This window comes from Pinus tabuliformis, chromosome 3_2 (assembly GCF_031772625.1).
Source record: "Pinus tabuliformis cultivar Carrire ecotype Pingquan chromosome 3_2, CPIR1, whole genome shotgun sequence".
Taxonomy (NCBI): domain Eukaryota; kingdom Viridiplantae; phylum Streptophyta; class Pinopsida; order Pinales; family Pinaceae; genus Pinus; species Pinus tabuliformis.
This window is the reverse complement of record NC_142302.1, coordinates 46,439,305-46,453,756: the sequence shown is the minus strand read 5'-3', so window position 1 is coordinate 46,453,756 and position 14,452 is coordinate 46,439,305. Positions and strand designations below refer to the sequence as shown.

General features: G+C 33.2%; 1 protein-coding gene across 1 annotated transcript; it reads right to left on the bottom strand.

Annotated features, from left to right (window-relative positions):
- Positions 1-401: 401 nt before the first annotated feature.
- Positions 402-5,336, bottom strand: LOC149179739 (uncharacterized). Its single transcript, XM_089415783.1, has 3 exons — positions 4,907-5,336; positions 1,312-1,576; positions 402-1,217 (listed from the first exon to the last, which is right to left on the bottom strand). The coding sequence occupies exons 1-3, from the start codon at positions 5,118-5,120 to the stop codon at positions 998-1,000; spliced, it is 699 nt and encodes a 232-aa protein (XP_089271909.1). The 5' UTR covers positions 5,121-5,336; the 3' UTR covers positions 402-997.
- Positions 5,337-14,452: the final 9,116 nt, after the last annotated feature.

Below are 14,452 nucleotides of genomic sequence, written 5' to 3'. Positions count from 1 at the left end.
TTTTTTCCCATTTATTGTTTTCTGTAATATACATTTTTCTACCTTTTTAATCTATATTATTGTTATTTTGGTGAACTTCTAACCATTCCTATTACAAAAACCTGTGGAATAGAACTTTCAAACTTTTGTTTGAAATTATTAACCAATATTGCAATTATGCGTAACAGTAACAAATATATGATATCACATGTGAATATGAGCAATTTCAAAAGCTGCAATGGATTGAATGGGATTACACGCTTCTAGCAATAAAAGCCCTAAAAATCTTGGAATGATTGCATACAGAAAGGTAGCTCTGGTAATAGGAATCTACTTGCCTAGAGGAGGATCTCAACCCTACAGAATAGAGTATATAGGATGCATCTAAAGTAGTGGCATTATCTATGAAATGATATAAAGAATTAGACTAATATAAGCATGATTCTCATCCAAGGATGCAACTGTGCCAAAATATCATAAATTATTCTGTACATAGAAGGTACATCAAAAGTTAATTCATCAAGTCAAAGTACAAATTTGACTATACGAGTGGTTCTTCAGTCAAGTAGTGGAAATTAGCTAGCTTTGAGGCAAAAACCCTGCAGACAATGTGTGCTAGGCATGTTTTGAAAGCCAAGTTTTAACACAAAAAATAGATTTCCTTTCAAATGACAATAATCTGCACCATGCTTCTACACTACACACCCTTTTTTCCATCAACACCTTCGGCAAGATGAACTACTAAAGCATAGTAAGTGCATGCTGCCATGTTTTCAGGTTTGACTATTTACATATATGTACAGCCAATGCGGATTGGCATAATTTTATAGCACAAGGATTTTTGCTAACTAAACTACAGTAGAAAAACAAGAAAGTGCCCTCTCTCAAGAACACAGTCTCCTGTCAAGGGAAGTCACTTGGAAAGGGATCACTCACATTTGCATACAGAAGGAAAAGCAAGAAAATACAATGCTGTACAACAAATGGCCATAATTGATGGATAAAGTCTGCACAGTGCCTACGAGGCCCATCTCAAGGTGTATCGAGAATCAGATGATCCAATGGCAGGCATGTCATAAACTTGAAAGGGATCTGTTTCAACACCATAGTCCATCAAAGGTCTGTCTTCCAGTTGATCATCATGGTCATACACAAAATCAGGAATCTCAATCTGTCCCTTCCTAATGTAATCCCAGATAAATTCTAGACGATTTACATACTTCAGTTTCCAGTATAAACTGCATAACACATCAAAAACTGCATGAGCACATCTGCAACAATTAGTTCTAATGAATTATTTGAATCAAAATGCAAACTCAGCTTAATACTCACCCTGCACTCAAGAAGAAACGGCCAAGGGTTGCAAAAAACAGTCTTGACTGAAGCCCTGGATGTAGGAAATACACCACCTGAAGCCTTTCCTTAAAAGCCGGAGGAAGTTCTTCATAGATCAACCACAAAGTAGACATGCCGGGGCAGTTTTCACTCCTTTGAACAGAGGTATGAATGTAAACAAGACAGTAAGGCCCTTCAGGTATTTCATTTGAGATCTTATCGTAAACATATTTCTGTAGCCTTTGTCCACTGACAAGAGGAGCTGCAGACATAAATATAAAGTTCATCTCTTAGTGGAAGGCATGGATAATCTGAAAAGGGAGATATATTGTAGTCCAAAATTTTATTGCTGATTTATTTAACATGCTTCAAAAACAATACATAGTTCATATAAAAGGAAAACATCCCAATCTGAACTGAATTGAAATAGCAAAAAACATGAAATGGCAACAGGTTCAGAGGAGCAATCAGTTAACAGACAGAACTCAACCACTAACAATCCACTTTGGAAAAAACCACCTTAACGCAATAAACTAATTCGACTGAATTTTTAATGTGCCAACCAACTGGTAAAAATCATTGAGCTCCAAGAGGTGCCATTACCAGACAGCTTAATAAACTTATCAAACACAATAATCCTTTTGCAGTATCGATTAATACCATTAAAACTAAAACCTTAAAAGTCTACTCTGGCAATTTCAAGATGGCTCAGGGGTCACTACAATATAGTTGTATCCTCGTGGAAAAATGGAAAATCAAATTGTTCATCGATTTCAAGATGGCTCAAGGGTCACTACAATATAGTTGTATTCTCATGGAAAAAAGGAAAATCAAATTGTTGTATCCTCATTGAAAAATGGAAAATCAAATTGTTCATCAATTGCATGGAATTGAAATAGTGCTGGTCTAGGTTGAAGATATGACATATATGTTGAAGATATGGCACACTTTTTTTTCTGTGATTCACAGACCGGAGATTGGTGACCACTATGTCCACGGAATGAATATTTGTACCAGACAGATCCATCCGAATAGATCACTGCCTGTCAGTCAACCATAAAACCCAATGCCAAGAGTGTCCAGAAAATTGAACCCATAACTTCTCAATAGCAAAAATGCTTTAACAAGAGTGACTTGGACAATTGAACAAACCCAAGTACTTGAAAATATGGCACACTTGCTTAACAAGACCTTATATTATGCTGGCAAAACAAGAAACATAGAAACTCTGACAGAATTTATGCAGTGGCCACCACATTAAGTGCTTAAATATCAAGACCTTATATTATGCTGGCAGAAAATAAAACCACAAGCATAACAATTCTGGGAGAATTTATGCAGTGGCCACCACAATAGATGTATAGATGAAGATACAAAGGGAGAAAGAGGAAAAACCGTATTAGAGATTGAAGAAAACTTTTAGCCCAACACCAATAATTTCTTCACTTTACAAGCAATACGAACTCTTAAATATATCCTTCTGTCCAATATGAAGTCTTTAATATATCCTACTGTCTGAAGCATCCTCTTCATAATATGATCTTACCCTATGCCTTTCATGGCTTTCTAGTTTAGTGTGCATGCTCCTGCAAGATGGACTTGATATAGGCACCATACAAGAATCATGGGAATTATTAATGAACATAACAGATCCCAGGGTATGGGTTTGACCAAATCACTAGGGTAACAATTAAAACTAGGCTGCTTGCCAGCATTATTCAGATAATCAATAGCAGAGCCACTCGGTATGAGAGTAACAGTATATGATTTACAAACGCTATTCACTCATACCCACCAAAAAATCGTGGCATCTACCCTTCAAAATTAGAAACAAAGCCCAGCAGGCAACTTTTTGAACTTCCAGTTTTCAGCAGACACAAGATACAAACAGTGCAGTCGTAGGAATTTCAATTAGCAGAAATGTTGCAGTGTGGGCTAAACAATTCATGACCCCTTCTAGGACATTAGACACAAGGGACAAACAGTGCAATCATAGGAATTTTAATTAACAGAAACATTGCACTGTGGGCTAAATAATTCATAAGGAACTGGATTACAGACAACCACCTTACACTAAACTCATGCACCTGAAAGCCAGCTTAGGCAACTTTTTGAGCTTCCAGTTTTCAGCAGACACAAGATACAAACAGTGCAGTCGTAGGAATTTCAATTAGCAGAAAAGTTGCAGTGTGGGCTAAACAATTCATGACCCCTTCTAGGACATTAGACACAAGGGACAAACAGTGCAATCATAGGAATTTTAATTAACAGAGACATTGCACTGTGGGCTAAATAATTCATAAGGAACTGGATTACAGACAACCACCTTACACTAAACTCATGCACCAGAAAGCCAGCTTAGGTGTAGGTGCCTGACACGAAACTCATGCACCTGCACCTGAAAGCTCTTTCAAGTGTATGTAATGGCGTGACACCAAACTCATGCACCTTCAAGTTGCCAGCTTCAGGTGCAGATAATGGCATGAAATCCCAAATAAAGACAGCCCACAATGCATGCCACCGAGATCAAGTGTATGTAATGCCGTGACACCAAACTCATGCACCTGCAAGCTTCAGGTGCAGATAATGGCATGAAATCCCAAATAAAGACAGTCCACAATGCATGCCACCGAGACCATGTGATATTAGTACCAAAGTGAGTGAGGATGCATTTACATCAACCCTAGGACTTGCACCTTAAAACCATTTTCTAGGACTTGCACGCTAAAGCCAACTTCTAGATTAATAAAGCTTTTAGTGTAGGAAATACTTTATAAACCATCTCCATCCCACGATTGTTATACGTGTGAGATCATTCACAAGACGCACATACTGACGATGTTAACACAATTAAGAAAATGAGTTTAACGTGGAATGAAATCTAAAGTATGGATACGACTCTGTAACAATAGCCTGTAAAATCACACAGATAATAACCACGGCAAAAACCACCCACACTGCAAAACACCAAAACTGAAGGCAATGTTAGTGTGAAAATGCTATCACTTCAACCCAAGACTAGCGTCAGAAAGCCAGTTTCAGGATTGGCAAAGCTTACAAAATTTACTTGCCTCTTTCAACATAGTCTAATACGGGGAGATGCCTAAGGCAATGTAACTGAGATATAGCCTAAGTCAGCCAAATACTAGAGCTCATAAAAATAAATTGAGAACAGTCATCATCATATGCTACTCTTGAGAGTAAAATAAAATAAATATATTTATAAAGACAATCATGCGAATGAAACTGGAATAAGATTAGTTTAAATTAATCTTAACTCTGTATCTATCTGGTGTATATTGTATATATTAAATACAAAAATTCAAATGCCTGGAAGTGTAAATTTTTATAATGCAAAATATTAATTTTTTTTTATCTATTTCCTGAAATTTGATTATTCAGAATACTTAATAAATCTAGGATTATGATAAATCTAAACTAACTACTTAAAAAAAAATGAAAACAAATTCATCCATTTTAAAAAGGTGAACAAACAGAGAAACATATCATAAAAGAAAACTGAACACATTAAAAACAAATGACTTCATTCAAAAAAATCTGCAATCAAGTTAAATTCAGCTATGGTTCTTACCTGGAAAATGCTTCCCAACTATTGTCAAAATCCTACGACCAGCTTTGTCTTTTCCCTCCACCTTCAACACCTGAAGATCGTCGAGATCGGAATAATCATCTTCCACACAGGAGCCTTGAGCAGAGATGGGTGGTGAATCGCGTGCATGCCAAACTTGTCGGCTTCCGGTTGTTCCTAATGACTCACAATTCACAGCAACCTGGTCAGATGCCATTACGACTAATACGGGACGGGATTCCTTGGGTTTCTCAGTAACAACACCCACCCACGACCTTCAGTAGATTATAAGGTAGATTCCCTCCATCCTTATCGTTAGGGAAACTATCTTGGTCAGAAACGAAAAACAAGGGAAGATCAGTATGTATCAGACCTAATAAAAAAAAACGACCTCACTCTTCGAAATACCAGGTCGCTATGATCGAAAATTAGGCCGATGGTTTTGAATTTAAAGATGGCGAAGTGGTGGATCCCTATTCCTAATCTTATCCGTTATCCGCCCACCATGATAACTGCAGAAGTTCCCATGATGGGATTCTAGCATATTCCCATATTCTGCTCCAATGGGACCAGACAAATTGAACAGTCACACCACCTGCCTTTGTCTTCTTTCACATCGTATGTTAGGGTGGATCGGACTATAGTTCTTGTTTCGACCCACTCGTCTTAGCTTGTACACTCAGAATTCTTGTATTTTAATGATTTCCCCTTCAAAGTGGAGGCATCTTATCTTACCTATACAGTCATAATTATTATATTTTATTTATTATACGCTTATAATATGTTTTGGAATTTTTGGTTAAAATTTGACAAAACTTAATTTTTTTTATTTTATATAAATAATAAAAAAATTATGAAAAAAATATTTTTTATTGGGTATTGAATAAATCAATGTTGTGTTTTGTGATATAGACTAATCATTTTTGGTGGATTTTTTTATCTCTGGGGATATTATTGTTGACTAACACCTATGGGTTTTGATCTAATGATAATCATGATTCTCAACAAGTGGTATCAGAGTGTAGGTCACGAATTCGATACACACCTAACTTGCATTGAGGGGAGATCGTTAGACATTGGATAAATCAATACTCATTGTGTGTTTTGTGACATGGACTAACCACCTTAGATGGATCTTTATCTCTGGCGATACGATAGTTGGCTAACACCTGTGGTGGTTTAATGGCAATCGTGATTCCCAGTGAGTGGTATCAGAGCGTAAGTCACAAGTTTAATGCACACCCAACTTGTGTTAGGGAGAGATTGTTGGACATTGGATAAACCAACACTCCTCGTGTTTCGGATCCTTATCTCTGGCGATACAATAGTTGACTAACACCTGCGGGTTTTGGTCTAACGACAATCGTGATTCCCAACACTTTTTTGGTTGTTTAATATGTATTTTAAACTATATATGTGAATTTAACATGAAAAATTCCCATGACACAAAGATTGTGAAGAACTCACAATTCAAGTTTTTGGTTAAAATTTGACAAAACAACTTTTGAGTTAATTTTTTCAATTCTATATAAATAACAAAAAATCAAAATGTTTTTTTCATGGAGTTGTATTTAGTGCAATTTTTTGGATTTTTCCGGTGCCGAAATCTTGATTTGCTTTATTTAAACTGGTTTTTTGACTGTATATATGGATTCAGCACCCTGGAAAACCCCTAAGGCACTTCGATTGTGCAGGGGCTACCCATCCAACTTGTGATTTCAATAAATTCTTGTCAGATTTTAGAGAAATTAGATCGGGAAAACCCACAAGAAAAACATTCAAAAAATCTCACAAGACAACTAATATTTTCACTATGGGAAAAAAATTCTTTTTTGATTGTTTAATATGTATTTTAAACCATATATATAAATATAATATGTTGAAAAATTCTCATGTTTTGTGACATGGACTAACCGCCTCAGATGGATTTTTATCTTTGGGGGTACAATAGTTGACTAACACCTGCGGTGGTTTAATGACAATCGTGATTCCCAACAAGTGGTATTAGAACGTAAGTCACGAGTTTAATACACACCCGACTTGCATTGGGGGAGATTGTTGGACATTGGATAAACCAACATTCCTCATGTGTTTCATGACATGAACTAACAGCCTCTAGTGGATCCTTATCTTTGGTGATACAATCGTTGACTAACACCTATAGGTTGTGATTCCCAACACTTAAATATGTATTTTAAACTATATATGTGAATTTAACATGAAAATTCCCATGACACAAAGATTGTGAAGAACTCACAATTCAAGTTTTTGGTTAAAATTTGACAAAACAACTTTTGAGTTAATTTTTTCAATTCTATATAAATAACAAGAAAGCAAAAAGTTTTTTTTTCACGGAGTTGTCTTTAGTGCGATTTTTTGGACTTTCCGGTGCCGGAATCATCTTGATTTGCGTTATTTAAACTGGTTTTTTACTATATATATGGATTCAACACCCTGGAAAACCCCTAAGGCACTTTGATTGTGCAGGGCCTACCCATCCAACTTGTGATTTCAATAAATTCTGTCAGATTTTAGAGAAATTAGACCAAGGAAATCCACCGGAAAACCTTTCAAAAAATCTCACAAGACAACTAGTTTTTTCACTATGGGAAAAAATTTCTTTTATGATTGTTTAATATGTATTTTAAATCATATATATAAATTTAATATGTTGAAAAATTCTCATGACACAAAAATTGTAAAGAACTCACGACTTAAATTTGTAATTCCAACAAATTTATATTCAATTTTGAACAACTTCGGCAAAAAAAAATATAGAAAAACTCTAAAACATATAACAAATAAAATATACTATATAATAACATTTTATTGATATTTTTTCCTCCTAGTATTTTATTAATTTTTTTCGTCAACCTGGAAGAAATTTACTACATTTTTCGATGGTGAGACTAATTTTTTAAATTTATTTTGTATCATAATACTTTCACCATGACTGAACCTTTGGACTTCTCATAGTAAGTAAATCATACTACACTTTCGATGGTGGGACTAACTTTTAAAATTTATTTTATATCATAGTACCTTCACTATGACTGAACCTTTGGACTTCTCATAGTAATTAAATCATCAATCACCTTTCCTTAAGATCAGATTCCTAATAAATTAAATTGAAAAAACAATTATGCTCCGATGGATTTTGGGCGTTTGTGCGTATAAATATAAAATAATTATTATATTTTATTTATTATACGCTTATAATATGTTTTGGAATTTTTGGTTAAAATGTGAGAAAGCTTAATTTTTATAATTTTATATAAATAATAAAAAAATTATGAAAAAAATATTTTTTATTGGATATTGAATAAATTAATGTTGTGTTTTGTGATATAGACTAATTATTTCTGGTTTTTATTTTTGGGGATATTATTATTGACTAACACTTGTGGTTTTGATCTAATGACAATCATGATTCTCAACAAGTGGTATCAGAGTGTAGGTTACGAATTCGATACATACCTGACTTGCATTGAGGGGAGATCGTTAGACATTGGATAAATCAACACTCCTTGTGTGTTTTGTGACATGGACTAACCGCCTTGGATGGATCTTTATCTCTGGCGATACGATAGTTGACTAACACCTGCGGTGGTTTAATGGCAATTGTGATTCCCAGTAAGTGGTATCAGAGCGTAAGTCACAAGTTTAATACACACCCAACTTGCGTTGGGGGGAGATTGTTGGACATTGGATAAACCAACACTCCTCTTGACATGAACAAACCGCCTCTCGTGGATCCTTATCTCTCGCGATACAATAGTTGACTAACACCCGCGGGTTTTGGTCTAACGACAATCGTGATTCCCAACACTTTTTTGGTTGTTTAATATGTATTTTAAACTATATATGTGAATTTAACATGAAAAATTCCATGACGCAAAGATTGTGAAGAACTCACAATTCAAGTTTTTGGTTAAAATTTGGCAAAACAACTTTTGAGTTAATTTTTTCAATTCTATATAAATAACAAAAAATCAAAATGTTTTCTTCACGGAGTTGTCTTTAATGCAATTTTTTGGATTTTTCCGGTGCCGAAATCTTGATTTGCATTATTTAAACTGGTTTTTTGAGTGTATATATGGATTCAGCACCTTGAAAAACCCCTAAGGCACTTCGATTGTGCAGGGGCTAACCATCCAACTTGTGATTTCAATAAATTCTTGTTAGATTTTAGAGAAATTAGATCGGGAAAACCCACAAGAAAAACATTCAAAAAATCTCACAAGACAACTAATTTTTTCACTATGGGAAAAAAATTCTTTTTTGATTGTTTAATATGTATTTTAAACCATATATATAAATTTAATATGTTGAAAAATTCTCATGTTTTGTGACATGGACTAATAGCCTCAGATGGATTTCTATCTCTGGCGGTATGATAGTTGACTAACACCTACGGTGGTTTAATGGCAATGGTGATTCCCAACAAGTGGTATCAGAGCATAAGTCACGAGTTTAATACACACCTGACTTGCATTGGGGGGAGATTGTTGGACATTGGATAAACCAACATTCCACGTGTGTTTCATGACATGAACTAACAACCTCTAGTGGATCCTTATCTTTGGCGATACGATCGTTTACTAACACCTGCAGGTTTTGGTTTAACGACAATCGTGATTCCCAACACTTTTTTGGTTGCTTAATATGTATTTTAAACTATATATGTGAATTTAACATGAAAAATTCCCATGACACAAAGATTGTGAAGAACTCACAATTCAAGTTTTCTGGTTAAAATTTGACAAAACAACTTTTGAGTTAATTTTTTCAATTCTATATAAATAACAAAAAAGCAAAAAGTTTTTTTTTTTCACGGAGTTGTCTTTAGTGTATTTTTTGGACTTTCCGGTGCAGGAATCTTGATTTGCGTTATTTAAACTGGTTTTTTTACTATATATATAGATTCAACACCCTGAAAAACCCCTAAGGCACTTTGATTGTGCAGGGGCTACTCATCCAACTTGTGATTTCAATAAATTCCTATCAGATTTTAGAGAAATTAGATCGAGAAAATCCACCGGAAAACCTTTCAAAAAATCTCACAAGACAACTAGTTTTTTCACTATGGGAAAAAATTTCTTTTTTGATTGTTTAATATGTATTTTAAACCATATATATAAATTTAATATGTTGAAAAATTCTCATGACACAAAAATTGTAAAGAATTCACGACTTAAATTTGTAATTCCAACAAATTTATATTCAATTTTAAACAACTTCGACCAAAAAAAACAATATAGAAAAACTCTAAAACATATAACAAATAAAATATACTATATAATAACATTTTATTGATATTTTTTCCTACTAGTATTTTATTTAATTTTTTTCAACCTGGAAGAAATTTACTACATTTTTCGATGGTGAGACTAATTTTTTAAATTTATTTTGTAGCATAGTACTTTCACTATGACTGAACCTTTGGACTTCTGATAGTAATTAAATCATACTACATTTTTCGATGGTGGGTCTAACTTTTAAAATTTATTTTATATCATAGTACCTTCACTATGACTGAACCTTTGGACTTTTCATAGTAATTAAATCATCAATCACCTTTCCTTTGAGATCAGATTCCTAATAAATTAAATTGAAAAAACAATTATGCTATGATGGATTTTGGGCGTTTGTGCTTTAATGCACCATCTCAAATCATGATTTCTCCTTATCTTTGTGGATTTTTTAACATAAGATATATGTCAAAGGGTAAAAGGAATTTAATTAAAAAATAAAAAATATATCTTCTCAAATCCATATCTTTGTAGATTTTGAAGATAAAATATAAAAGGAATTATAATAAAGGCTCTCGCATCATGTTATATGAAAATGTGGATTTTGAATATAACATATATGTGAAAGTATAAAAGGAATTTATATATATATATATATATAAAATCCAATTTATATTATATTATATAAAAGTATCTATATGTGCAAATTTTAAAATACTTAATCTATAAAAATATTTAAAAATTAAAAAAATGTTATTTTTAAAAAAAATGTTTTTTTTTTTTTAAATGTTTTTTTTTTTAATATTATTATAGTGAAGTGTAATGTTTGAGTTTTGAATTTTAATTCATTTCTAATTTTTTAAAAATTATTTTTAAAGTTTATTAAAATTTTGGTAATATTAAATATTAAATTTATTTTTTTTATAAATTGAAAATGATTTTTTGAATTTTCAAAATTTGAATTTGTAATTTTAATTGGTGGATGACTAATTTTATGTGGTTTGAAATCAAATTAAACTTTATATGAATTATAATTTGTTTTTCTTTTTAAATTTATGGATTGTTTTTTTACTTGAGATAGCTCAATTGGTAATGGCCATTGAAATGAAGTCTCACAGAACCAGAAGTCTTATGTTCAAATCTTGTGCTATCCCTCGTCCGAGTGAGAAGTTGGACATGATAAAAGATGTAGTCTTACCAAGCTTACAAAAAAAAACTCACAATTCAATTTTAAATCATGATGCAATATAAAAAAATAAATTTTAAGTCAATACTACAATAAACAAGGGCTACATAAGTACCTGCAGCTTAGCTTAAATATAGTTTAATTAAACAAAAAAAATAACAAGACAAAAATTTCATCACAAAAATAAAACCACTAATAAAATATTGTATTGTTGAATGTTATCACAAAAAATTAACAAATATGATTAACTAATATTGTTTATATTAACATACATATATCTATGTGTGTGTGTTTTGTTTTTATTAATATATAATTGTTTATAATTAAATCTAATAAAATATGTTTTTAATATACTAATAAGTCATTTTAAATTGAAAATATGGTGGAAAGATTATAATTTATGAAGATAGAAATAATAGAAAAAAAGAAAAAGAAAAAAGCAAAAAGTTAAATAAGAGTGAAATAAAATTAAAAACAAAAAATTAATAACTAATAGAAATGGAAGTAAACAACCCATAATAAGACCTCAGCGAATCACCTTACAAATAAATAAATTTAAATAATAATAAAAAATAACAAAAATTGAATTCTTAATGTTAAACTATGTGTAAGCATCATCATTTTTTGTTCAAAGACAAACTAATACCCAGTTAAGTTAAAGGCAACTCTTTTGTTTTCACAACTTTAATCATAACTTAAAAATATAAAATAAAATAAAAAATAAAAAATTTGGGAATCTTTTGCACTCACACTTAACCCTTTGTGTATCTAAATTTTTTATTTTAGTATATTAGACATTTTAATTTTTAATCTTTGTATAACTATTTTTTTATTTTAATATACTAGACATTTTAATTTTTTATATGAGATATTTTGTTACATATGAATTCTTTGTCATGCAATTAAGACAACATGAGATACTTCATATTAATTTGATTTTTTCGACATAGAAATTCTACTATAGATTATTTATTTGTGGTTGACTTAGGATGAGTATAAATTTGAAGTTAAATAAAGAGTTTGTTAAAATAATTAGCTTTTTAAAAATTTATTTATTTTATTTATATTGTATAGCAGTTGTCTATAATGCGACTTTTTGGAAGCCTTTCAGGTGGGTTTTTCCAGTCAAAATCCGACAGAAATTTATTGGAATTGCAAGTTTGATAGCTAATTTCTGCACAATCAACGAGTCCCAGGGGTTTTTCAGGTGCTGAATCCAAATATGCAGTGAAAAAATCATTTTAACTGCAACAAACCAAGATTTAACCTCAATTTCTTCCACCGGATTCCGTCACCAGAATCTCCAAAAAGTCACATTATAGACAACTCCTATTGTATATATACATTATTTAACATAAATATATTAAACATTGTAATTTCTCCTCCTTATTTGGTCCCATAAGCTAAAGATGGAATAAAATGTGCACAAACACATTTAAATAAACTCTTAACTTTTGTAATTGTTGACAGTGTTGGACCTGCCAGCATGTCAGGGGATATCCCCGGTATGAAGTCCCAACTAGACCTCAAACTATTTGGAGTAGGAGTCCCAGCAGTGGGTAGTACGGTATTGCATTGACTGCGGTTGCGTGCAGAGGTAAGTAAGATGTCCTTGTTGGTAGCAAGTGTGTGACCTTGCAGCAAATCAAGGAAGGTGCATGAAAGACTCTAACACATGGAAGGGGGGGAGAGTGCGCCCCTTAGAAACCTGTGATAGCACGTAACGTGAAATGAAACACACGAGCAAAGAGACATCACGAGATAGAAAGCAGGATAGTTGATGATCCAAAGTGATGGATTATATCAACAACATGCTTTGATAAGATTCATACAAACACATACAAAATAGTCCATACATAAATGCGTAAATTAGAGCTATATACATCATCAGAGTAACTAGAATAGTCAAACTACAATAACAACATATGCGTGAAACGTGCTAACTCTGTTATATTAAAAGAGCGAAAGGTCCAATCATACATACAACCATGACAACCACTAGCCCCGATAGCAGAACATTACAGTCACTGCCACCTGCTCCTCCAAAGAGATGTACTAGCTCTGCACTGTGGAGAAGCCAAGGCTCGTTACAATACACTCCAAGCTTTCTCTAAGTTACACCTATAGGAAGCTTGGCTCCCAAAAGCCTATACAATGAGTTATGAGGTTCTATAAATAGCAAAGGGTGGGGTGACCCTTGAAATTCCCCTTTATGACTCTTCACCTACCCTCATGACTCTTCAACTTACACATGATTGTTACATTCTACTATTGACACTTGGTCTTTCACTTTTACAACATGTTTACATTACAATCTGCACATGTACCCATGTGAGACAAAAATGGGCTTGAGTAAGCCATGCAAGACATCACTAAGACTCAGACAGTTGTGGGAAGACTAACTCTTCGACATCCTCTTGATGATCAATGGTGGCGAATTGATGCCAAGCTTGGTAGTCTATTATGGTGTCTGCGTGCTCTGTGGTGACATCCTTCTGAAAGCAAACTCTTGCCTTCGTTGCATCCGGGTACACTGATTTGGCACCTCTGTCCAACTCATCTGATAGCATGTGCATCATAGTCTTGAGTGCAGCCAGACCAACAACATACTGGTGCATAGTGTTTGTGCTCATTTGCAAGTCTGTGATGGTGGCTTTGTGCATCAACTGATCAAAGTACATGTCCAACTCCATTCAGACTTGGTTCTTTGTTTTCACCTAGGTGAGTGTGCCAGTCGATGAGATTGCATGCATGTGCATGATGACATCCATGCTCCTTGTAACAACCCTGGTGAAAATTCCATGTAAAAATATATAAATACCACGGATGATGGGACACGTATTCCAAGCTGAATGGTGGGAAGGACATTCTAGTGGGTGTTCATTTGGTTGTTTATGGCTAAGGAAATTGGCAAAGGCAATGGCTAAGGTTTTGGAAAGGCGTGAGTCATTAATTGACATTTTATTTATGAAAATAATGGAAATTAGGAGAAAAGGAAGGTGAAAGGTCACAGGTTGCATGTGAGGAGGAAATTGAAGGAAAACAATGGAAAATGAAGAAAATAGAGGCCTTATTAATAAAACGTCTTCTGAGGATCAATTGTCAAGCTTC

Excerpts from the sequence above, each read along its gene's own strand:
- LOC149179739 (XM_089415783.1), bottom strand. The coding sequence starts at position 5,120 with ATGGCATCTGACCAGGTTGCTGTGAATTGTGAGTCATTAGGAACAACC. Across the intron at positions 1,577-4,906 it reads AGTTGGGAAGCATTTTCCAG|CTCCTCTTGTCAGTGGACAA; the intron begins GTAAGAACCATA and ends TTATGTCTGCAG. Across the intron at positions 1,218-1,311 it reads CGTTTCTTCTTGAGTGCAGG|TTTATACTGGAAACTGAAGT; the intron begins GTGAGTATTAAG and ends TGTGTTATGCAG.